Raw genomic sequence first — 25652 nt, 5'->3', positions numbered from 1 at the left:
CACACGATCAATATAATGCTATAAACTGTTTATCGCCCCGGTGTCTGAAAATGGGTCAATAGTAGCAGGATTACAATATTTTAGAACCTAATGTCCCAATCTGAACTGAAACGGGGCTTAAATAGTATTATATCAAAAGCATGGGGCATAATTTATTTACTGCATTCCCGGTAAATTGTTAATAGGTTTTTGAGATCTGTTACTCTCAGTGAATGAGTTTCCTCCAAGTCATTCCCTTTCTTTGGAAATTATAAACAACAAATATCCCTTAATGGACTCATTTGCTGCCCAAATGATGGATGTTTTCAATTTATAACGAAAAGGCGGTGAATGAGTTAACTCTATCTCAATGGAAGAGTTAATCCCAACTCAGTGAATGAAATGACTCTAACTCATTCCCTTCCATTGAGCGTTAAAGATCCCTTACCTGATTCAATCCCTTCCAGTCCGGAGATGGACGTTAGAAATTCACAACTCTCAATGGCAGTGAACGAGTTAACTCTAACTCAGGGAATAAGTTAACTTTAACTCAGTGAATGTGTTAACTCATATTAATTCCCTTCCATTGGGAGTCACATACATACATACATACATACATACATACATACATACATACATACATACATACATGTTTTAAATGTATAACTCTCAATGTCGGTGAAACAGTTAACTTTAACTCGGCGAATGAGTTAACGTTAACGCGTTATAGACATCAGGAATTCCTTACTGCACTCACTCGCTGCCAGCCCGGAGATGTTTGAAATGTATAACTCTCAATGGCAGCGAACAAGTTAACTCAAACTCATGGATTCATTTAACTCTAACTCCTTCCCTTCCATTGGGAGTTATATACATCAAATATCCCTTACTGGACTAATATGTTGCGAGGACGAATAATGGATGTTTTCAATTTAAATGCGGTGAATTGATTCAGTCCAACTCAATGATTGAGTTAATCCTTACTCAGTGAATGAGTTAACTAGTTAACGTTAACGCATTCCCTTGTGGGTTATAGACATCAAAGATCCCTTACTGGACTCATTTGCTGTGAGGCCAAATGATGGATATAACTCAATGACAGTTAACTGAGTTAACTTTATCTCAGTGAATGAGTTATTCCTAAATCATTACTTTTTATTGGCAGCTATGGACGTCATGGTAGATCTTTGATAAGTGGAAGTTTAAATGGCAGTGAATGAGTTAACAAGCTGGAGTTAACTGGTCTTTTATTAGCATTATTGTTAACTCATTCACTGCCATTTAAACTTCTACTTATCAAAGATCCACCATGACGTCCATAGCTGCCAATAAAAAGCAATTATTGAAGAATAACTCATTCACTGAGTTAAAGTTAACTCTGTTAACTGTTATTGAGTTATATCCATCATTTGGCCTCACAGCATATGAGTCCGGTAAGGGATCTTTGATGTCTATCACCCACAAGGGAATGCGTTAGCGTTAACTCATTTACCGAGTAAGGATAGACTCAATCATTGAGTTAGACTGAATCAATTCACTGCAGTTAGCGTTATACATCATTTTTGCCGTTCCATGTATTCCGTTACTCCCCAAGCCTGCACAAAACTTAGTCATTGTATTCATATTTAGTTTTGTCTTTTATTAGCATATTTGGTATTGGAGTAATCCAAAGGTAATTGAAAGTAATCCAGTTAAAGTAACCCTACCCAACCCTGTTTATTGTATATATCATTTTATTTCTATTTTAACTACTGGGAGTGACTGTGTATTTTGTCATTCCGGGTTGTTGGGTGGTGAAAATGCAGGGATTTTATTATTTTACGTTGAACGTTTTTATGCAGTACATTGAGTTTAAAAATCGAAAATGAATACGAAAAATAACGAATGAAAAATAAATTAATTTAAAGTTGAGTTGAGTCAATGAGGGTACTAGTTCTCCCGCACGGCGTAGGGATACGTACCCCGCCTCTTCTCTCCTTCGTGCAACTTGTCTCCAGAAAGTGGAAGGCATGGAAGACTGACGGGGGGGAAGCGCCGCAATCCACTGAAAATTCTTCAAGTCGAATTTCCCAAATGGGATATTTCCACAAACTCGACAAAACGCACTTCTTTTGAGGTATGTCACTCACAAACTCGGGGCTTGCGGACAAGAATACGTTGAAGTTGAGTTTAATTGAGTTGTGCGATACGCGTTCAACCACTTTCGCTGCTACGGCTGGCTAGGCTAACAGTTAGCATAACTTCACTTCGCTGCTCAAGATCTCAAAGTTGACGGAATATGTTAAACTCGCTTCGGGGGTCTTTTAAGGTTTTCCCCTATACACGAATTCTGGTTTAAACGCAAAAAAGTCCATGTTATTGGTCGTTTCATGGTAAGTTTTGTAATATTAGCAAAGGTAACTCCGTGGGTAGGCTCTTTGCACTAAGTGATCATTGGCGTCTTCTGTATAAACTCAAATCTCGACGAGTGTTGTTGAGTTAATTTTGTTTGTTTTTCTTCACGTTGCGTTAACTTTTTATCGGGGGAAGATTTGATCCCAGCTGTTCGGGATTTGCGCGAGGCGATCTGCATTTCTCTGAATCCATTCGCTTTTCCTCTGGGTGGGGGTGCGCACCACTACTCACCAAATTGTTCTTCCATATTGTCCCTGTCCAAACTTGTAAATATGAAAGCATCGAGCGAATTCACCAATAAAGTGTGTCTAAAATTTCACATTTGTTCATTTCCTCACTCTGTTTCAAATTGTTTGACTCGTGCAAAGATGGTTTATCTATTGTTACACCTCACACACATATTGAGTTCATTTTTAGCAGCATCTTGTAATGCAAAGTTGCTCAGCCTTTTTTTTTTCATTGTAGTCATTCTAATTTTATTGGGCTGGGTGATTTTTTATTTTCTGCACTTAATCCATTGTCAATATTTTAATGTAAAGAAATGCTAAGCCATGCTGATACAGACGATGCCCGACCTACGAACGAATTAGGTTCCGGACGATCGTTCGTAAGTGGAATTGATTCGTAAGTTGCTTCAGTGCTATATTTTGTATGTTTAGGGTTTATATAAGTCTGTCTAAGGTTTGTATAGGTAACCTATATTGTTTTGTACTAAAAAGAAACATTTCATAAAATAATATGCTCTATAAAGAAAGTTAAGTTTAACTTACTTTTGGAAGATGGGCTTCAAGAGGTCCTCCTCCCTCGTATAAAGTGGCTGAAGAAAGCGTTCCGACCATTTTCTCAACCGCATCAAGGTTTTTTATTCCACTTTCGTTTCAAAAGACACAGCTCACCTTTTCTTTACACTTTATACCAACCATATTTGGGGCGGCAGTAGCTCAGAAGGTAGAGCGCTTGATGAGGGATCCCAGTCCGAATCCCGGCTTGTCCGTGTTACATGTCGAAGTGTCCTGGGTAAGACACTGAATCCCCAATACCCCCAATAAGCAGGTTAGCGTCTTACATGGCTGCAATACAAGGCTGCTATTGGGAAATGTGAAGCGCACTGTAAAGCGCTTTGGGAAGTCATTGACTTGAAAAGCGCTAGATAAATGCTGATCATTTTCATTTCATTTCCATATTGAATGGAGATATTAAACAATAATACTGTCAAAGTTCTTCACGCACTAGCGATACAGTACACGTTGTGATTACACACAACCAAGGAAGTAGAACCAGATTTCTTCTTCGGGGTGGATGCTGGTTGACCTCTCACAGCGCTACGCGGCGGAAAGGAGCACTACAGTACTGTCATCTACTCGGAAAAAAGTGCACACTCTACAAAATCTAACTTGCGGCAAGCAATGTCCGGATATTTTTGTACATCCCAAAAAAATTATCGTATCTATCATTTTACATAAGTCGAATGGTCGTAAGTAGGGGTGCGTCTAATTCTGTATAAATAAGCAGTGAAGTAATACTATTCTTAAAGATGTATGTACATGCATGATTTTGAAAAATAAAAACTAATTGCGAATATATTTTTTTCCCCCAAAAGAAATGCATTTTCCTTCTAGTTTTCGGGTTTGTGAGACCTTAATCATAGTGGCATGCAAACTTTCCTCGGGATGAGGTCATTACCAACTGAGTGGATACGACTGTAACAAAACAACCACAATAGATTAATGAATAAAAAGAACATTGCAGTTGAATTTTTTTTTTAATTTTCATTATACAAAAGTATGGCAAAATTTGGAGGGCTTCTCCTTCCAGAATAAGGAAGCGATTTAGAAAGCAGCTGGCTAGCTACACGCTAGCATCAGGTATTCACATCTTTAGCCAGGTCTCTGCGATGATTAAAATACCAGAGTCTTGATAGTAGCAGTTTCCTACGACTTGTAGCTCCGCGTCATCCGTTTCATAGGTAATGGATCTGGCGTTGGTGAAATACAGCTTCCACACGGGTGTGTTAAGAGAGTTATTAGTTCTGGCCAAGTGCTACGGACGCTAGGCTTTCTCTTTAGACAATGCCCCAGTCGTTTTCCGGACGCGATAAACAGAAAATCTACAGAGCACAGGCTGGTAATAACCAGTTCTTTGCACTCTTCTGACTTTCCTCAGGTTCCGATTTAGAGCCTCAAAGGCTACTAGCTGTCGCATCGCCCTTTGTTTTGTTGGGTAATTGTGCACAATGCCCGCTGTTAGGTTGGTTTATGCTGTCAGTCAATCACCGTCGGGCACACACTGCTTGCAAACCCTGCCTTGCTTTTATTGGATAGTGTTGTTAAAAATTTACTCATTCTGGTTGGCCAAGCACTGCCATCACTCACAAATATAGAACTATAAATCCTTAGAAAAAATGCAGCGTGTTTTTCTTTCTTTTAAAGTCGAATTAAACAAACAAGGTACCTCCTAATAAAAATAGTCTCATGATTACACAATCGCAACGTGTCACATCGCGATACGATTAAGTTTACGGTTAATGGTGTGGCCCAACCGTCCACCCGCTTAAGTGCTTTCACACAACCTCATTTGAGAACCTGCATTTCATTGAAATAAAGCTGCACAGACCAAGACAATAATTTTCCACTTGACTTTCTTACTGAAAAAAAGAATAGCTTACTGCAGGTCTTCCATTCCCTATCAGAGAAAGGGAATGTAAATTGTAGATTAGAGTTCTTCTCTGAGAAGATAACAACTCACACTCATGGTTCTTTGTGTTTATCAGTTTTCAGAAAAGGGGAGTTTAATCTAAGTTTAATCATCTCGATATAAATCACTGCCTGTACCTGTGCCTTAACCTTTGCAAAATTGATGATACTTATACAGGATGTTGCAACATTCATAATGTACCGGTGTTGAAATGTTTAACGTCATAGCTCACCTGCAATGAATGAATCAGGTATGAATCACCAAAGGGCTTGACGTTAGTAGTAAGACTGACTAAACGTTCCAACTGTTTGGCGTTTGTCAAGACAACAACAAAAAATCGACTTTATGGACCAATAATGTCATGTGTGCCTACATGCCCCTGTTGGAGCTTTTCCAACATTTTTTTGCATGTGTGTGAATTTAGAACAATGAACTGTGGAAATAAGTGCTGGACAGCTGTGTGCTGCAAGGGAGGGATTGAGACAGGAAACAGCTTTTGGTGGTCACATCCTTTTCTCGCAGGATGGCTTTCATAAGCCCCCAGACAGCTGCTGAAGGCTACACAAATTTGATTGTTTGCTTGGACTGCATCACATATCGACACCTTGCACGTGGGAGGGTGCCATACTATTCGATTTGTGTTATGGCCGCCTTCCAAATTATTGTCATTTGATTACTAATTATCCCATAAAGAATCATAAAAAACTTTTGGGATTTTTCTAAAGGTGACTGCTCTAAAAGTTACTTTTGGTTAAGGATGTTTAATAAGCACCTAATTATAATTATACATAATTATATTTTAAACAAGCACACTATAGGTACGACATAACAGATGGCCTTTTAAAATCTTTCAATTAATTGTTAATGTGTGCTAATAGATATAATATTGCAGGTGATCAAGTGCATTTCGACATCTCACTAACGGTAACCTACAAAATTTGTAAGGACCAATTCGTATCCTGTATTAAAACGTAACGATTGCCTCATCTAACATGCAGTATTCTGTTGTATATGGATTTCAAACAACATAATTGTAAATTCTGCCATTGTGTGCCTGAGCATTTAATAGTTTTTCTCGTAACTACACGTCTCCGGAATGAATAGATGAACAAAGTCATAACTTTCTGGATTATCTATTTTTGATGCTATTTCAATTAGAGGCTGTTTACAACTGCACGCTAACTGTTTTATCAATGCAACAAACTTTTGCGTTGATTTATGTTTATACTAAGTGTCAGTTAATACAGATCCTATTCTTTTTGTCAATATATTGGACTGAATACTAGTTCGTGATCAGTTGATTCCTAGTCAAAAAAGCATTGATGCAACGTCTCTCGGAAACTAGTACAGTGGTACCATTTTAGGAACTTAATTTGTTCCTGTATTATGCTTGTAGCTTGAATTGGTCGTGTTGTGAACAAATTTATCTGATATAAATAAAAAAACGGTGTGCTCTTTTCCACCTAAATCTTACAACTGAACTGTAAATGGCTATAAACACATTTAAATAGTAATGTAACATAAAAAATGCATTAATAAAACAACAATATTGTAAAGTATGAAAAGGATGCAAGTTCATGATGAACGCTGTAACGAATGTGTGTGCGTGCTGCGAAGGATGGGGGATTGCAAGGAAGAGCGACTGCGCTTGCGTACTTTTCAACTTATTCGTGTTCCTTGTATTTTATACATTTGTCAAACTTTTCACATTGTGTACGCCATATGGCAATTACATGGGGGGGGAACTGCTCTAATCCAGATTGTCTCGGTCACTGGTAGCAGACTAGGCCATCATTGATGGCTAAAATTGTCGTATACTTCATAGTCTGTCTTGCTGGGAATTGGTTCCGCATTGGGTTTGTCAGGTTTATTTCAGCTTAATATGGAAGATTACGAACAAGGGGAACAATCGCGGAGGTTGACGGGTATGACTTTGAGAGACTGTTTGATTTGTAAGCACATACTGTGCACTTAAAATTAAAGTTGCTGTAACAGAAGGATTTTCAGTGCAGTTTAGGGCAAGCAGTCACTAGCGGTGAATGGTCTCTAGTGGTGGCCTATGTGACTGCTAGTGAAGAGGGTTTTTAGATTTTTGTAAAAAAAACAACAACAACAAAAACTAATGAAATTCTTGTATTTAGCGGTGCTCTTATAAGGAGGTACCATTGTGTTGGACAATGTTTCATTTGTTATCTTTAATTTTAAAAACTTGGACCATACAATCTTTTGCTTACTTTGTCATAAATTACCCATCATTAACATCTGACTAAGCCTGCTGCATAAAATGGTCATTTTCTTTTAAGGACCCATCCCATAATGTGAATGTCTCTGGTGTTTTCCAGACATGTAATGAATTAAAAGCGCATGGCAAATGAAAAGGAAGCTGGATGTTGACTGTTAACGCCAAGAGCAGTTTCAGCCTGTCTGTTGGACAGCAGCGGCGCTCTTCTCTGCGCCTGACCACACCCCTTCCCTCCCTTCATCGGCGGCTGTGACCCGACTCCGGACAGCTTGCTGCAGGGCCCTTCCTGAGCAGCGGCAGCTGCGTCCTGCCCGCCGACTCTTCTCCCTCCCCTCTTTCCTGTGCTCGTCCAGACCAAGCTCGCGCGCCTGCTCGCCCGTCAAATAAGTTGAACGCACACTCGCAAACACGTAGTGGAAGTCATCACCGAGGACCTTGAGAACCTTGTGATTCCTCCTAGGACTTTATTTCCAAAATGACTTCCATGTCTAGCCTCTTTTCCTTCACGAGTCCAGCAGTCAAGCGTTTGCTGGGTTGGAAGCAAGGAGATGAAGAGGAGAAATGGGCTGAAAAAGCAGTGGATGCTCTTGTTAAGAAGCTGAAGAAGAAAAAAGGCGCAATGGAGGACCTTGAGAAAGCCTTGAGTTGCCCAGGACAGCCCAGCAAGTGTGTGACCATTCCCAGATCGCTGGACGGACGCCTGCAGGTTTCCCACCGCAAAGGTCTGCCACACGTCATCTACTGTCGGGTGTGGCGCTGGCCAGACCTGCAGTCCCATCACGAGCTCAAGCCACTGGAGGTGTGCGAGTATCCGTTTGGCTCCAAACAGAAAGAAGTGTGCATCAACCCGTATCACTACAAGCGTGTGGAGAGTCCCGGTAAGCATATTTTCATGTCCTGATTCAAAGATTCACGTACTGTATGTGCTATTGTGTCCACCATCCATGCGCGTCGCATGACAAATTGTCAACATTCACATTTCCCCTCGGCACGCTGGGAAGGCATGTAGTGATGCAGCCCGCTCAGCCGCTCCCTCCGTTGCACAGAAAATCAATATGACGAGCTCTTATTAGATGATCTGCCTCTGAGCCTCCAAGGGTGCGGCTTGAGAAAACCTCTTTGGAAATGTATGAACGCCTCACACTAAGTGCAGAGCGTATTATCCTTAGATAATTCATCAGCATCCCTGCATGGAGTCTAAGACCAACATTCAACTGTGCACCTTTTTATTAGCCTCAGAAATGTATTTTCACCCTTTTTTCTCTAATGTGGGGTTTATTTTGCTAGCTTTTTGTATAATGGTTAAGTGTTAATAAAAATTCTATATGAAATTGGTGGAATGTGAATCACAAAAATAGGCATGAGCCAATGCAACAAACTCAATTTAATATTTTTTCATAGAATTTAATTGAATTGTCTTTATTGGCGTTTATCAGCATGGTGAAACATTGCGTGTACTGTAATGAGATTGGACAAGACACTCCAGGGTAAACATGTAATAAAGGGGTTTTAGGGTTTTTAAGGGTTATTGATCTATCTTCGTTATTCATTATCCGTTATCGGTCAGTTCATTATATGCTACAAAGCCTAGGAGCCGGGACACTTACTCTCAGCCAAAAGGCTAAGCTAAGGTCCTAGACCTAAAGCCTTGTTGCGATCATCGCGAATGCACCGTTCCCGGAGGTACTGCAATACCGGGCCGAAGCGTGGAGTGGACAGAGGATAAAGGACTGTTTGGATAAATAGGCATAAATATTTACAATGTAGTTCTTGACCGGCCTCAGTTTTAATCGTGGTACAATGAAATACGAGTGCCTCATAAGAATAGTGCAATGAAAAGCAGTGCAATAACATTTAGCAACAACAAAAGCATCCTAAATAAGTCGCAAGACATACATATATTTTCAGTTTAGCACACTTGTATAGGGTGTCCTTGGGGAAGAAACTGTCTCTAAGCTTGTTAATGAATCAGACAAAATAAAAAATAGACAGTTAAATCGCTGTATTATAAAACACTATTTCAAATTAATGATGTGCAAAAAAGTTGTCATAATTTTAGTCACTAGTCTGTCCTAGTATGTCCCTGAAATAAGGTGGAAGCATTTCCCCTTTGGCTGAAACCCTTTACCACCAAAAAAGTGACTTAAGATGATGTGCATTAATACTCGTTTTCACTCTTAAAACTGTACACATAAAAAGCTAGCAATTAGGACGTCATGTTGGTTTAAGATCAGGTAATTGTGTCAGTGTAATCCTGTGCAGTCTTTTGAGACATTTTTGTGATTAAGGGTTATATAAATAAATTTGACTTGACTTAAAATCCCCCATCACATGTTTGTTAAAACGCTATTATAGTATATGCACACTTATGTTTAGTCAAATTTCTTTGAATGAAGCTCCCAAACACCTGGCTGGAGAATAGTAACGAATTTTAGAAAACTGGAATATTCAACATTACCTCGTAAGTTGGGTTTCGGCGTAAGCAATATGCTTTAATTCAAAGCAAATATGTCCTCTCATGCAAGACATATAACTGGAAAAGTACTGTTGGAGTTTAAAATCAAAAGATTTGAATCATTTCTAATCTAAAGGTACTTGAAGAATTGTGCGATTATTCGCAATATTGTAATTTGTTGTCAATGAGGTTTTGTAACACGACAGAAAAAAGCATTTTCTGTTTTTTTCATTCACATTGCAAGCACAAAACGGAGAAAGTTGTTGTTTTGGACAATTCTCAAATATTACCCATGTTTTTTGTTTTTTTGTTTTATTGATGTTTTGTGTATTGCTTGTTACCCAATGCTAAATCTATTGCACCCTCGTCATCCTGGAAGCGGGATTACCACTTGTGAGGCCCCTTCTCAAGGTTTTTTTTTGTTTTCCTCGTGCTGAGGTTTTTGAGTTTTTCCTTGCTGCAGGTTGGTTTTAAAATCAGGGGGTGAGGTAATTTCAACCTGTCCTTTGAGACATTTTGTGATTAAGGGCTATAACAAAGAAATGTGACTTGACTAGATCATAGGCAACCCCAGTTGGGTTGATACTGTATTGCAGGCCTCTCTTATTTTATGGGCATTTCTATAGGGGTGGCATTTATAATGTCCGTCTATATAGCCTCAACATCTGCTCATAAAATGATGTGGATTAATACTCGTTTTCAGTCTTAAAACTCTACACATAAAAAGCTAGCAATTAGGACGTCACTTGTTTGGATGAGAAGAGAAGCCCTGTTACTGTTCACGCTAAACCGTAAAGAATATTAGATTACATAATTGCATTCTTTACACAATCAGGGAAATCACGTTATGTTGCAAAGCATGAAAGAAAATAAAACTCGTCCTGCAAAAACAAAACTGACATTCTTCTGTTTAGTGGAATTGCTCTTCATATAAAGAGCTACATTATCCTCGGATTTTTTTATTTTTGTCGGTTGTTACATAAAAGACTGTTCAACTTATTAGTTGCGGAAAGCTACGGCATAAAGCTCGCTTAGAGTATTCTTTATATACTCATGTTAAAGTGTTAATTGTGTAATGAGCACTCTGGCTGCGATGATTAGTTGACATTGTCAAAAATAGAAATGGTCGACACTTCATTGTCTATTAGTGCATGACATGTGTTTCCAACATAGAGAGGTATCTCTACATGAAAATATTTTTTGCTGTGAGTTGCTCATGTGCAAAATAAATAAAATAAAAATACAGAAATGGCAGCGTCAACATCAGCTATGCATACCAAAACTTCTAAAGTTTTGAAGCATTTAGCCTGGATACTGACAATAAAGACTACTTGCAGAGGTTTAAAAGCAGACTTTGTGTATCACCCCAATGACTACAAATGATGCCTTTTTGTCTGTCACAATACATATTTATTTTTCTTTCCAATTTTGATCTGTCACTCAGTGCTCCCCCCTGTCCTGGTACCACGCCACAGCGAGTTTAACCCTCAACACAGCTTGCTTGTACAATTCCGCAATCTGACCCACAATGAACCGCATATGCCGCTCAACGCCACCTTTCCAGAGTCCTTCCAACCGCCGCACAACGGCGGCAGTGGCACTGGTGGAGGCGGCGGGGGAGGAGGAGGAGGAGGCTCTTTCCCCATCTCGCCAAACTCCCCGTATCCACCTTCTCCAGCCAGCAGTGGTACTTATCCCAACTCTCCTGCCAGCTCAGGGCCCTCCAGTCCATTCCAGCTCCCAGGTAATTTTTTGCTATGCAATACGTCAATGATTCCAGTGTTTTCCACAGAATCTTGTGAGACAGTTAGGCGGGGAAGAATATGTTGTACATTGTACATCCAAACGCAGCAATCTGGTGAATTTTTACAGCAAAATCAAGAAGCTAGATCAGGGGTCGGGAACATTTTTGACTCAAAGAGCCATAAAAGCAAAAAATATTAATTTTATTTTGGGAAAGAGCCACACCATATATTATGAGACAAATTTACCAAATTGCTAAACCCGCGCCCCAGACAAAAGCATAGTCTTCAGCACATTTATTTTTGATGATTTGATAAAAATTATGAAAAGAGAATAATGCCAGAGCCCCTGTCCCTAAATCAACAAACATACCACTTTAAACTTGTCTCTTTCTTGCAATTACTCAAGATCGGTTAAACTCCTTTTTACCCTTTTTTTTCATACATATTGGTTTCAAAACCAGATGCAAGCAGTTATTGTGTAAAAACGTCACAACATTCTGCAAATAGGGAGCCTGATGAACTCACTTTTGGCGCAGACGGCGTAGGGCGAGAGATGGGAGGGAGTGCTTGCACATTTTGCATAGCTCCACCCATCCCTCCCATTCACCCAATTAAATGACTAAGTTCTCTTCCGGTGTTTTGGCGTATTTACAGTTCTGTGGATTCATCATAAGGTATCTGAACACTGAACACAGATTATATAGTGAACTTTTATATAAAGGATTCTTTAGCGTTGTACAGCCAAAACGAGTTTTTTTTCCCCCTTTTTTTGTGTGACACCTTGACTGTAAATTGTAGTGAAAACGTGCCCTATATATACTGCGAAGAAATCTCATGCTAACTAGCTTTGGTTTGGCCTTACGTGGACCTGAATTGGATAGACGTTTCAAATTTTGAACAAGATGGAGAAATTTTCCATGCAATCAAATTTGTCTCTGAGCCACAGATACTCATAGAAAGAGCCATATATGGCTCGCGAGCCATAGGTTCCCGACACCTGAGCTAGATCTATGATGAATGTGACGCTTGTTAACTATTGAATCATAAATACACTAATTATGAAAGGCAATGACAGCAAACACGTCATCCCTACAAAGAATGGTAAATTACAGGAGTTTTAACACAAGCAAAATCTGCTCTTCATCCAAGTAGACGAAAATTAACTCGTGTTGTTCTGATGCTGATGCTGTACAAATTTAAGCTATCGTATCGGCAGTAAAACAAATCACCGGTGCAGGTTTTAAATTTAATACTCTAATTGGTGAATTTGTAGATTACAGTAGATAGATAGATAGATACTTTATTCATCCCCGAAGGGAAATTCACATTTCCAGCAGCATCCCTGAGCTGAGAACAGTACAATAATAAAGCCAAAAGAATACAATATACAAATACCCAGTGTGACGTGCAAATGCCCACTGTAGTGTGTTATATAGAGTAACTAAATAGTGCTACACAAAATACATATTGCAGTAAGATTCGGTAATATCCAATGTAGGTGGTATTCGATATCAATACCCTTTGTCATTGCTGCTTTGACAAGATGCCTGTTTTTGGATAGTTTACAGGCAGTTGTAGTAACGTGTAACTCATGAGCTACAGTCGGGGCCGGCGCCCACCAAAGTGTTCCTGCTCTCAGCAAAATTTTCAAATTACTTGCAATGGCAATGTCACGTTTTAAGCTCTGTTAAAAACGCTGGCAGTATGACAAGGCACTGGGCTGGTTTTCTGCACAGAACGCTCAGCGTTTAACTCTTTCTGGTTACAAAGAGACAAAAATGTTCAACTTGAGAAGAACGTTACGCTCGTCAATGTCACATTTTACCCAGCCGCCTAATCACAATGTATTTATTGTATGAGAATAAAGGCGTACTATACATACTGTACCAATCTAGCGTTATACACATTAATTTCCTAAATATAATGTTACCAAAGTTTAATTTTTAAATCAAAGCGGTTTTGGTTTTTTTTTTTATAAAGGTGTTTGATATTGGCAGCCTTCCACATTTTCTCAGTACAGCTCAAAGTGTATGGTACAGTCTCGGAACAGCTCATATTGCATTTCTGTCGGGAATAGTTGGCATGTGGCTGCTCGGCAGTCCTGGGACTTGTGAAATCTGACACTTTTCCGCGGGATTGATAGTGTGGTGATTGTATGCGTAACAGCAAACATTTACCGGTAGCAACTGGCTCATCCACACTAACCGCTCCTTTTGCCCTCTCTCTCTGCTCTCAGCGGACACCCCACCTCCAGCATACATGCCTCCCGATGAGCAAATGGGCCAGGAGAGCCAGTCCATGGAAACCAGCAGCAGCCTCGGCCCACAGAATGTAGTCCGAGGAGGTGAGCACATCACAATATTGGGCTTATTGTTGTTATGCCATTAACCCAACACTCTTATGGATTCCAAATAGCTTTCAAATGGTCAATAAATAATACACCAGGGAGCAGGTGATTGCTTTATAAGTGTCAACATCAGCCTTTTTAATGGTCTCCATATTTTTGACAGTAGCCAATACTAGAAAAACCTGATGGTTAGTGGCCATTTAACAATTATGAATCTGTATTTAGAGGAATAATAAATAGCTATGGTGACTGAGGGTTTATGCATAGTGAGTTCAATATTCCTCCAATAAAATGTTTTTTTGCAAGCTAAGTGCCCGTGTGTTTGTGCAAAGTATTGTTTAGATATTTTATGTGTCGTAAATTTAAAAAAAAAAGCCCTGACGTAAAAGTTGTGCTTGGAATCCATCTTTGCACAAAAAGACGTTTTTCAGAAGTTTTCTTGAAAACGAGTATTTTCAAGAGACTAAGCAATGCTAAACTGCTGTTTACTAAACAATGGTAACGGCTAGAAACACTTTTCCTAATGAAAGATGAGGCTTCATGTTTTCTTTTGATATGTTCTCATCCCCTATATAGCAACAGAACAACAGTTTTTGTAGACCCTAAAAGATTAGCGAAACTGGAAAAAAAATGTTTTCACCGGCTCTTCCTACTTAAAAACCCATCTGGCATTGAATGAGATAGTTGTTCAATCAAAACAGATTTATTATTAGTTTGTTTTTGTTTTTTAAATCAGTGGTTCTTGCTTGAAACTCAAGTCACATTTTGTTTGTTTTAGATGTGCAACCCGTTGAGTACGAAGAGCCAAGCCACTGGTGTTCCATTGTCTACTATGAACTCAACAACCGCGTGGGTGAGGCCTATCACGCTTCCTCAACCAGCGTGCTTGTCGACGGCTTCACCGATCCGTCAAATAACAAGAACCGCTTCTGCCTCGGACTTTTATCCAACGTCAATCGAAACTCCACTATTGAGAACACCCGGCGACACATCGGCAAAGGTCCGACCGACTGCGCCCGACGCATCGCCGGTCCGAAACATTTGCTCCAATGCTAACAGCGGTCGCCTCTTCCGCCAGGTGTTCACTTGTACTACGTAGGAGGCGAGGTGTACGCAGAGTGCCTCAGCGACACCAGCATTTTCGTCCAGAGTCGCAACTGCAACTATCATCACGGCTTCCATCCCACCACCGTCTGCAAGATCCCAAGCGGCTGCAGCCTGAAGATCTTCAACAACCAGGAGTTTGCTCAGCTCTTGGCCCAATCGGTCAATCACGGCTTCGAGGCCGTATACGAGCTCACCAAAATGTGCACCATTCGGATGAGCTTCGTAAAGGTACGGCTGTCACACAATCAACCCATATATATATATATTTTTAACACATGGTATGGAAATGTTAAAATATTATCTCTGGTATCACTCTAAATATTAGATTCAGGCATGACAATCTCTCACCTTAAAGGGAAATGCACTGTATTGAAGTCAAATATGGTGACCTACGTGAATTGTATAAATCCAAGCAGAAAATGTTTTGAGGTGGGGTGGGGGGCTTTTTTGAGTGAATCAGGCGTCTGGGGTGGTGCGTTTGGATTTAAATCAGTGTAGTCCACGCGGGCAGGAATAGTATATTCACTCGTGTGTAACGCGCATTAGATGTTATATCATCACACACTTTTTATTTACTGTACCAAAGATGAATATTACGGTAGCGGGAAAACAGTAATTCTAAAAGATGTACATCAATGCACTATTGTCAAGTCTGTTTATGTATGCCATTGAGAATGTGCCTCAATTAATTTTGTAGCATTTGTAGCGCACGGTTGAAATATTACCAGATCAATTTCATTCTTTTACTTTTTTCCCCAATTCAAATAATTCTATTTAGATTTATTCAACTATTGAATAATATATTTTAGTCATACATTATTTTGTTAAATCAAGGACATGAGGAACCTGTAAAATCCCACCCAAAATAATGGTAGGGAGTGACGAGTCAAATGTACATTTTATTTTTGTACATTCCAGTTTTATCATTGTGGATAAATCATTACGTAAAAATTCCGCGTGATCTCTAGTGCAATTCTGTAAAAATCATCTGAAAATAATTTTTCAGGGAAGTGGCAAAAATACAAAAAAAATAGGCCTTTGAAAATTATTTTTTTCTTAGAAATCTCTTGAGGGGAAAATCCAAACTATTTTTGTTTCTATGAATCCAAAATTAATTATCTAAAGAAGTTGATTGGTTAATCGAGTTATTTGTTTGAACCCAGTCCTTCAATTTACTTAAATTGGTTTCAAACAATAATTCATTGGTCAAACAGTAATTCATTGGTTGCAAATTTTAACTTTCATAATATTGATGTGTGTCTGCATTAAACTTGGATCAGGTATAAATAATACCTTCATTACCTGTGAACCTTATATATAAAACGTTTTAATTTATAGTAATTCGCCTAAAGGAAGGATGTGCTCATTTGCAAATATTTGAACTGTTATATAAGGTCAAGTGTTAATTCCACCTTTTCTTTTCTTTATTTCTGTCTTTCTTTTTTGCAAGTTTATTTTTTCTTTTCAATTATGTTGCAACAAGCGTCTCACCACAAAATGAACAAATCACCTAAAAAGGGGGGACAGGTGTAATCCAAAGGTTTATGAGACATGTCTCCAAAATAACTGGACACTTTTCTCTACCATACAATCATATCTTACATCGTGATAGCTATCATTTGTTGGTACATTTAAAATTATCAAGCACAAGAAAATGAACAATGTACATAGTGCATTGCGAAAGTTTTTATATGTATATATATATATATATATATATATATATATATATATATATAAAATTTCATCAGCACATTAACCTTACATGCGAAAGGTCCCTGTTCAAGACCGGGTGGAAATAGTTCATGGCCTGGAGGCGTTACAGGCTGCACTTGCCCCAAGACACACCACAGGAAATGGTGCCCTATGGCCGTAGTGGTTAAGGGATTGACACACCCACCATATATATATATATATATATAATATATATATATATATATTACTTTTGCACTGTAAATTATCAATGTGTTTTAAAAGAGGGATCAAATTTAAAAGCTGTGGACTCCATCACTAGTAGATGAAAGAAAATTGGTTATTATGTTGTGAAATACCCTAGGAACCACCAGGCTTTGATTCTGCTATGCTACCGTAGAGTGTTGTTGTACACAGACGGTAAATCACGTTATTCATGGCAGTGTACCTAGAGGGTGCCTGCAAAGTCTGAGGAAGGCGGCACTTAAGAAATCGACACCTTTATTCTTCACTGTACTTTTACAGCTTGTCCACATGGACAAGTCAAAATGCTTTCTGACACACTTTTTATTTTCGGAAAATACCAAAGACTTGAGTTGTCAGCCATGATGTCAACAAGTACTGTAAACTCTGGACTACAGAGTGCACCTGATTGAAAGCAACATGCTAAACTTAAGAAGTTCAATTTTGACTTTTTACAAGCCACGCGAGATTTTAAGATGTATGCTTAAACGGCCATAAGAATAAAGTAATTCACGTCCATTTCTTATATTTTAAGACCAGCTCATACCTGGCCCCAGCAGTGTTGGGAATTTAGCAAAACGTGAATGAAGGCTAGGTTACGAAATATGCGAGCCCTATATTTCTATATGACAGCGCCAGGGCAACCATACTGTGGAGAATAGTGCCAGATTGCAACACAGATGTGTCTTTTTGTGTTGTCATTGGTGGTTACTGTGGTAACGGTCCTAATTGCATTCGCTTATCGTTCAAGGATTAAAGAAAACTTGAGTGACCTGACTTTGACGCCGGTGATATGAAAAAAGAAATCTATCATGTTCAGCTAACCGCCACTGCTGTTTAATTTAGATGTATGAATTCAGGAGTCGATTTGAAATATCTTGAAATAATACTGTCAAACCTCACGTCTAATTCTGTTATGTAGTAGAGTGGTATCTCTTCATACTATCTTAATCCAATCCATGATCATGGCCATAGCTCGAATTGCTCACGTAACAAGCGAATCTCCTCAAAATTAAATAATTAAAAATATTTGGGCTGTTCCTGATCTCCCAAAAGTAACTAAGTTAACCAAAAATTGCTATAAAACACCTTCCTGATAACTTAAAACACATTCAAGCAGTGATTTAACATAAAAATACAGTACGGAAAGAAATTAGATTACATCATTAAAATAAAATGTGAGTTTATTATAAGGGAGTCGCCGTAAAGGGGGTGTATGCGTAGTGCCGGAGTAGGGGGGAGAGTGACTGACGATTATTTCATAATAATTACACTGAGTTACCGTAACTTTAAATAAATGTTCACACATTTTTACAGCTCAATTCTTACCTTTTTTTTGCGTGTTTGTTTTTAATATTTATTTTGCCCTTTTAGCTGTTCTCACAACTCACTTTCTAAGGGTCTTTCAAAAAAACATGTATCAAGGAGTTTTGTCTCTTCTCCAAAATGTACAGAAATGTGTAAGGCAAGTGTCATTGAAAAGAGCTAGTGTTACCAAGTGGTTGCCTCTGGAGAGAAAAGCAGAAAGCTATTCAAAGCCTCAGTGTTTAAAATTGAGCAAAAAGTAGCAGTTTGAAGTCCAGAATTTACTGTAGTTAGAAGTGATATCTTTTTGACACTCAGAATTTCAAAAATAATTGTTTCATCATTCTTTTGGGGCTCTAAGAACATCTTAAACATCTTCTGGTGTTGTCGATTTTTGATTTAGCAAATTAAGAATTGTCCCCGTTGAAATACAAATGACATCATCATCATCATCTTACTTTGTTCCATCTAGGGCTGGGGAGCAGAGTACCACCGGCAGGATGTCACCAGCACACCCTGTTGGATCGAGGTGCACCTGCACGGCCCCTTGCAGTGGCTGGACAAGGTCCTGACTCAAATGGGTTCCCCCCTAAACCCAATATCCTCTGTGTCCTAAGAGTACAGAATTTGGATTAGACTGTCCTCCCCCACTCCTAACACTTTTATCATTGTCCCCCTTTTTTCCCTCCCCCTCACCTGCGATTTTAATTTAAGGAGGTCTTAACGGCTGAACTGTTTACACTTGTTTTGGAAGGGGCGTTGGACTGAAATGTCAGCAGCAGCCACAATCAATTGTCGAAATATTTGCTGGAGATATACAAAAAAAATCTGAAAACAGCGGCAATGGCACGGACTACCATCTGCATCAATTGATGCATTCTTCAATGTATTTTGCATTTATTGGTTTCTCCAATTTTATTTTTCTTGTATGTGTACGTCTGAGTTGTGGCGCAATTGTACAATTCAGAATGCGATGGAACTTTTTTTTAACGTCTCGGTGTGAAGAAATAGACAATTCAAGACTCTGATATTGCAATCTACGATCTTTTTGTGACTAATTGTAGCATGAACACTGAGCTGCTTTTCTAATCTGAAAGTTTTTAATGTGGGAAATGGATCGCTGAAAGAATTCTTCATGCCACAAGCTAACGCCATTGTTAATGTGCCTTGTGTTGCAGCAGAAGTAGGCTTATTAAATCAATTGTGACACTAAGTATTTTAGGACTGACTGCATTGTCCACACTCACTCTCAATATTGCGCACTCGAATAATGTGGAGGCAGATATGAAATAATGTTGCCGTGGGTTACAGGACTTAATGTTCACAAATGACTTTATTAGCTTCATTAAATAAACAGGTTATTTGGTTACCATGTTTTGTCTTTGTTTACAGAACAACCCCAGTATGCGGCCAATCCTGCCCTAGCATGTTTTCACTTTGCAAAACTTACAAAATTAAAACTTTGTGTTTTTAATCTCTATGATGAGTGGAGAGGGGTTGTAAAAGGATAGTGGGATGTTTAGACGCGCTCAAAGTGATAGGCAGGGCACCCATATGATGCGGCAGGGGTAAACCAGTGAAAGCTGTCGGGCCCTTCTTTTGAACAGAAGAGTGTGTTGTGTCACCCTGACCCGAGTGACATGGCCGCTTTCTTGTGTCCCGTTTCATCTGGAGGGACGAAAGGATGACCAACTTGGGTGCCGAAATGCTTAACTTGTTTGTGCATTTGGGTTGGCCATGGTCCAAAATATTTTTGTGTGTGTTTTTTCTTCTTTTTCCCTTTTTTTATTTTCTTTTTGTATGTGTTTGTCTTGCTGTTGTTTACCCCTCTCGAGGGAAATGACTAGGGTAGATAGATGCCTTTCTGCTATTAATCGATTTTGTATGAGATGCTGGTCCACTCTTTGCTACATGGTGTCATGAAACTGCTGATATGGTTTTGGCTGAACTCCCTTCCACAATGCCTCTTTTCAGTTCAGAATCTCGTGTGCTTGGTAAAGAACTTGCGGGTTAATGCGACACAATACTGTATTTTTTTGGTACTTTACTAGATATTGTTCCTGAAGTTTGAAGAGCAAAAACAACCAGATACAGTGCTCTTCGAACTAATCACGCAATGTGACAAACAGAATATCCCTGGTTTTTAGTATATTTTTTTATTGTTACATCCCAGACCAAATACCAGTATGTGCGGTAGATTCTCAGAAAACAAGGCCCAACATTCACAAATAGGCACGCCCTTCTGTGCAATTCGACAATTAGTTCAAAGCAGTGTTAAAAAAATAGCAGTGTGTCAATCGATCTCTCAAGTTCATCAATTTTAAGGAAGAAAAAAAAAAATCCGGAGTGAGTCTGATGGCGCCTATTTAAGGATGATGAACCCAGCACAAGGTTGGACATGCATTTGAGGAAAATGGATCGTTCAAGATACTATTATGAAGAAAGATGTTCTTTAATTAAAAAGTTGGTTAGAGAGGGAAGAACGTATTAAGAGGTGCAAAAAAAATGGTTTGCTGTTCAGCTAAAATAATCTCCAATGCCTTAAAATTGGTAGAAAAAACAGACGCATGGAAGAAAACTGAAGACGACTATTGAAATCGACCTTAGAATAACAAGCTCCAGGACAATCAAACAGTCTGCAGTTGCCTTTGAGTGCTGAGACAAAAACGTCTGTGTGAAGCAAATTTTTCAGGAATTCAACGCACAGTCACTCTGTTAAAAATAAGGCATGTGGAGAAGAGAATACAATTCGCCAAAGAACACATCAAGTCTAGTCACATTTATTTGTATAGCCCTTATCCACAATATGTCTCGAAGGCCTGCACAGGTTACACTGACTTAAAGAAAAATGGAGGAACATTTGTTGACCCCCGAACTCTGAATTCAAACCTCAGTACACATTGAAGACAGTGAAGCATTGTGGTGCAAGTATCATGGTCTGGGCATGTTTCTCCTATTCTGGTGTTGGGCGCATTTATCGCATATTGTACCAGGGATCATTATTCGGATTGCGTATGTCAAGATACTCGAAGAGGTTATGTTGCCTAACACTGAAGAGGGCATGCCCTTGAAATGTGTGTTTCAACAAGAAAATGACCCCAAACACACCAGTATACAAGCAAAGTCTTGGTTTCCAAACCAACAAAATTACTGTTTTGGAGTGGCTGGCACAATCCCCAGACCTCAGACCAATTGAGAACTCGGGGGTAATAACAAAAAATGCTGTTTGTGAAGCAAAACCAAGAAATGTAAATTAATTGGAATGTTAAGCAATCATGGAGTGAAATAACAACTGAAAGGTGACACAAGTTGGTTCACTCTTCCAACTTAGATGTGAAGCCGTTGTAAAAACTGGTCATGCAACTAAAAATAAGGATTGTTTTGAATTTGTACAGTCAACAGCAGACAATGCTATGTTATTTAACAGGCCCTTTTGAAATATTTGCCCAATTGCAAAGCCTTCGGAGCGTTTCTATCATGAATGCTGGGTCTTGTTTGTTTTCTGTGAATCTACTGCACCTACTTGTAACTAGTATAGCATGCAATAATAAATTACTAAAACCAGAGGTATTCCACTTAGTCACATTGCACTACTATTAATTTGACCAGCACTGTAAATGAAGCTTGTGATTCTTAAGAAATACAAAGCCGGCACACAAGTTGCTCCCTTGCTAAGTTGGTTGTAACCATTTGACAATAGGGACTTTAATTGAAAATAAGGCAATCAAAAGATATCTAAGAACAATGGTAGCTCCTGGCGTCTCATGTCGGCATCTGCACCTACCCTACACCAGCCAAGTCATATCACACCAAAAGTAAATCATATTTCATTTTTCCTTTACATGTACATATATTTATAATGTTGTTCAATATTTTGTACATATATTACACATTAGCACTTCCTAAAAAGTACACTCTTGTTATTGTAATGTTTTTATCTGGGTTACTGGGAGTTTTGACCAAATTGCCATAGATATCCCCCCCACTCCCATTATATGGCAATTTCACTCCGAGATTGCCACAGTTGTATCCCGGTCCACTGTACACTTTTTAAACTGTTTGCGTGGCCGGTGCAAATCCATTAAAACTTGAAATTTTTGTATGAAATAATTACTGCTAGTTGAAGATTGCACTGCAGAAAAAAAAGAAAACACTAGCAGATAACTTAGCTGATTTAAATTATTTTCGATATTTTACTAAAAGAGAAAACTTAAGTTTCAACACAGAATAAAAAAGGTTTCCGCTAGGGGCTAATTTTTGTTCATTTGAAGTATTTTCTTTGTTTTAAAAACAAAAAATAACCATACAGTACCACTTGGAAAATGGGTTAAATGTTAAAATCCAAATAACAGCAAACTGTTGAACCAAAATGAATAACCTGTATTACCTTCTTGAGCCACGGTGACCACAAATGCTGGTCTGCTAGTGATTCCAAGAATCAAGGAGAAATCAGCAGGTTCCAGAGCCTTCTCCATTCAGGCCCCTGTGCTGTGGACTGCTCGGCTCCCTGAGGTACTATCTGTCACCTCAGTGGAAGTGTTTAAACTTAGGTTTAAGACACATTTCTTTTCTATAGTTTATGAGTGAGGTTGACCTCATACTTGTGCCTTTTATCCTTGAGGGAGAAGTTTGAGCCTTAAAGCCTAGTCATCCTGGATAGGGGATTATCTCATTTGGGGCCCCTTCTCAAGGTTTCCTTATTTTACATCATAATGAGGTTTTTGACTTTTTTCCTGCCCTCGAGTTGGTTTCAGATTAGTGCATGGTGGTCTGTGCAGCCATTTGAGACTTCTATAAAGCGCTGTACGGATAAACAACCTGGCTTGCCATGAGAGCCTGCAAGGCCTTCTCTGCCTGCCGTAAAAATATCTGAATTGTGATGTTAATTATATTTTGTCCAATATTTGTTAAATAATTCCAAATGTCCATCAGCTTCCTTTCATTGCTTCCCCCTGTTTGGCTTGCTTCAAGATGTGCTCTTTCATATTTAAGCATTTAACCAATCACATTTCAGCGATGAGTTGTTGCTAGGCTCAGAAATCTACCCAGAGGCCCTCACAAGAAATGCTGAAAGCCGTGTCCCTTAATATTAGTCTTCGAGAAAGCTGCTGGTTTAGCCAATTTGATTCCGAGTTAGGGTCAAAAAGTCTGCTACTGGTTTCACAAACTATCATTGGCTAGCGGGCAGACATTATACTCGAAGAGACCGACTTGTTCAAATCGTGTTTATTTGTACAGCTCTTAGTCAAAAAAACTCAACAGGCTGCACAGATCACCATCGCACCGTTGTGTTGATTTAATAATTAGGCGAGTGAGCCTTTCGCAAGTGCGAAAAGGTTTTGGCCGCCTCTAGAGGTAAGATCTTAAGCCCGAACCCAAGGCCCAACCTGATCCGAATTTTAGGGCTGGTCAGTACGTTTCGGTCAGCCGACCTTCTCTCTTGCTGACTTTTTTTTATTACCGTATTTTCCGCACTATAAGGCGCACCTAAAAGCCTTTATTTTTTTCAAAAGCTGACCATGCGCCGTATAATACAGTGCGCCTTATTTATGGATCAATATTAATTCGCGAAGTCTTGCAACTAACTTGCTGCCGCCAACTAGATTTTCCCCCGAACGCCAAGTAGTCCGCGGTGTATGCTGGGATTTATTTACCGGCGTTTCATTGGCTAACCAATGTGTCAATCATCATTTGAATGAATCACTATTGGCTAAAGTTATTTGGAGGTCAAGGGGCGGATCCTTTTTATCATTTACAGGCCGGCATTGGTTTAAACGGCAAAACAAAGCCTGCAATTGGCCGAAAAAGATGAATGTGTATAGCACGTGGCTGACGGCATACAGAAAGCATTTTTTTACTATACTGTATTTGTAAATATTTTATTCTCCTGGATTTACTACACTCACGAATATAAGAGGACCACGGCTGCACATTACTATGAACACAACGACTTCGGTGAGCTACTCCGGCTATATATCTAGTTTCAGACTGAACTCGATGTTTCTGTGATAAGCGGTGCAGATAATGGATGGAATGGAGTGTCTATTTTTAAATTAAACTCAATTCCAAGTGTTTATTGTCATTTGCACAGTAAAGTTGTGAGCGAAAAAGAAAATAGAAACTAAGGAATGGTTGGCATTTCTTGAATCCCAAGACTTTAATCTTCCGAATGATATTTGGAACGATGCATTTCAGTGACATCGTACGGACACCGCATCCGCACGTGTTCTCGACACGTATTTGCTTCTTTGCAAGCTTTGGGAACATTAAGGGGGTAAGAAGTTGGACTGAACTATCTGACTGTTTTGTCCACGTTCCCATTGTAGCGCCTTATAATCCGGTGCGTCTTATGTATGTCCAAAATAGGACCAAAAACTATTTTTTCGGGGTGCGCCCTATAACCCGGTGCGCCTTATAGTGCGGAAAATACGGTATTATCAACCCATTATTGTTCTTCTTTGCCTTTGTTTATACAGTCTTGTTTAACTTAGATTTTGTCATAAAAGACAGGCTCTATGTGTCACACGTCCACGTGTGTCTTCCCCCCTGTCCGCACTGCCGGCATCTCGAGCGGATCACACTCGGCACCGTCGGACTCCGAGAACCTGGCGGGGATAGGGTCGGCCAATATCACCTCTCTTCTACCAGCGTCCTCGCGAATAAAATAGAAAACGTCACTTCCTCGAGCCGACTCATAAAACAGGTGTTCTACCCTGTCGAGATGTCCTACTGCAGGCTGATTCTACAGCAACATTGAAACTTTTACTCATGATACAAAACAAGGGTTGGCATGCATACATGCACTGTGTGAGTATTGTAACTAACGAACAACATGCTAAAAATCTACCACAGAAAAAAACTGGGCTGAAAAGCTATGTCAGAGAATTATTTTGAAGCAGTGAAAGAGTCAAATAAGACTAAATGAAAAAGAAAATCGTAAGTACTACTAGCTTTCAAAGGCACCTACGGTGGGTAAGACTAATACTTCCACATTTACCGGAAAATCACTATCAGCGTTGTGCACACTGGGAAAATCGGTGGGACGCCTATATGAGTAGGATGGAACCCTGATTCCATACCTGTCAAGCTCCAGGGCTCCATGCCCTTACAAACTGTCGTATTTTCGGTTAAAACGTGTTTATTTATGTAGTTTAACATGTTATATTGTACATGTGTTTCGTTATATCATATATATTGTTAATTAACATTTTGTTGTGAGATACTGAGTTGCTCGACAGGGATGAGGTTTATTATTAAAAAAAGTTCAAAAATTAAGTAGCTTGGACGTTCACCGTAGAAGGAAAAAATACATGCAAATATAATTAAGTAGAATAATACATTTTTTTATTCATATTATGAATTCATTTTCTGCATTAAATTATTGTTGGTAATATACTGATTAAAGGGATGACCACAAACCTGTCTTTTTTCATGTTCTTATTTTATATTTCT

General features: G+C 39.1%; 1 protein-coding gene across 1 annotated transcript; it reads left to right on the top strand.

Annotated features, from left to right (window-relative positions):
• Nucleotides 1-1935: 1935 nt before the first annotated feature.
• On the top strand, nucleotides 1936-19569 carry smad5 (SMAD family member 5). The gene is made up of 7 exons (XM_088343300.1): nucleotides 1936-2095; nucleotides 7410-8187; nucleotides 11209-11508; nucleotides 13746-13853; nucleotides 14635-14856; nucleotides 14935-15191; nucleotides 18673-19569. Exons 2-7 carry the CDS (start codon nucleotides 7785-7787, stop codon nucleotides 18814-18816), a joined length of 1434 nt encoding a protein of 477 aa, XP_088199426.1. The 5' UTR covers nucleotides 1936-2095; nucleotides 7410-7784; the 3' UTR covers nucleotides 18817-19569.
• Nucleotides 19570-25652: the final 6083 nt, after the last annotated feature.

The sequence above is a fragment of the Urocampus carinirostris genome, chromosome 9 (genome assembly GCF_059441175.1).
Source record: "Urocampus carinirostris isolate Australia breed hairy pipefish chromosome 9, RoL_Ucar_1.0, whole genome shotgun sequence".
Taxonomy (NCBI): Eukaryota; Metazoa; Chordata; class Actinopteri; order Syngnathiformes; family Syngnathidae; genus Urocampus; species Urocampus carinirostris.
Note: the sequence above shows the minus strand (reverse complement) of the source record. Positions and strands in the feature narration are given on the sequence as shown.

Bases quoted from the DNA above. Each gene is read 5' to 3' on its own strand.
- smad5 (XM_088343300.1), top strand. From the start codon at position 7,785: ATGACTTCCATGTCTAGCCTCTTTTCCTTCACGAGTCCAGCAGTCAAG. The intron at 8,188-11,208 runs GTAAGCATATTT...TCTGTCACTCAG, and splicing joins CAAGCGTGTGGAGAGTCCCG to TGCTCCCCCCTGTCCTGGTA. The intron at 13,854-14,634 runs GTGAGCACATCA...TGTTTGTTTTAG, and splicing joins ACAGAATGTAGTCCGAGGAG to ATGTGCAACCCGTTGAGTAC.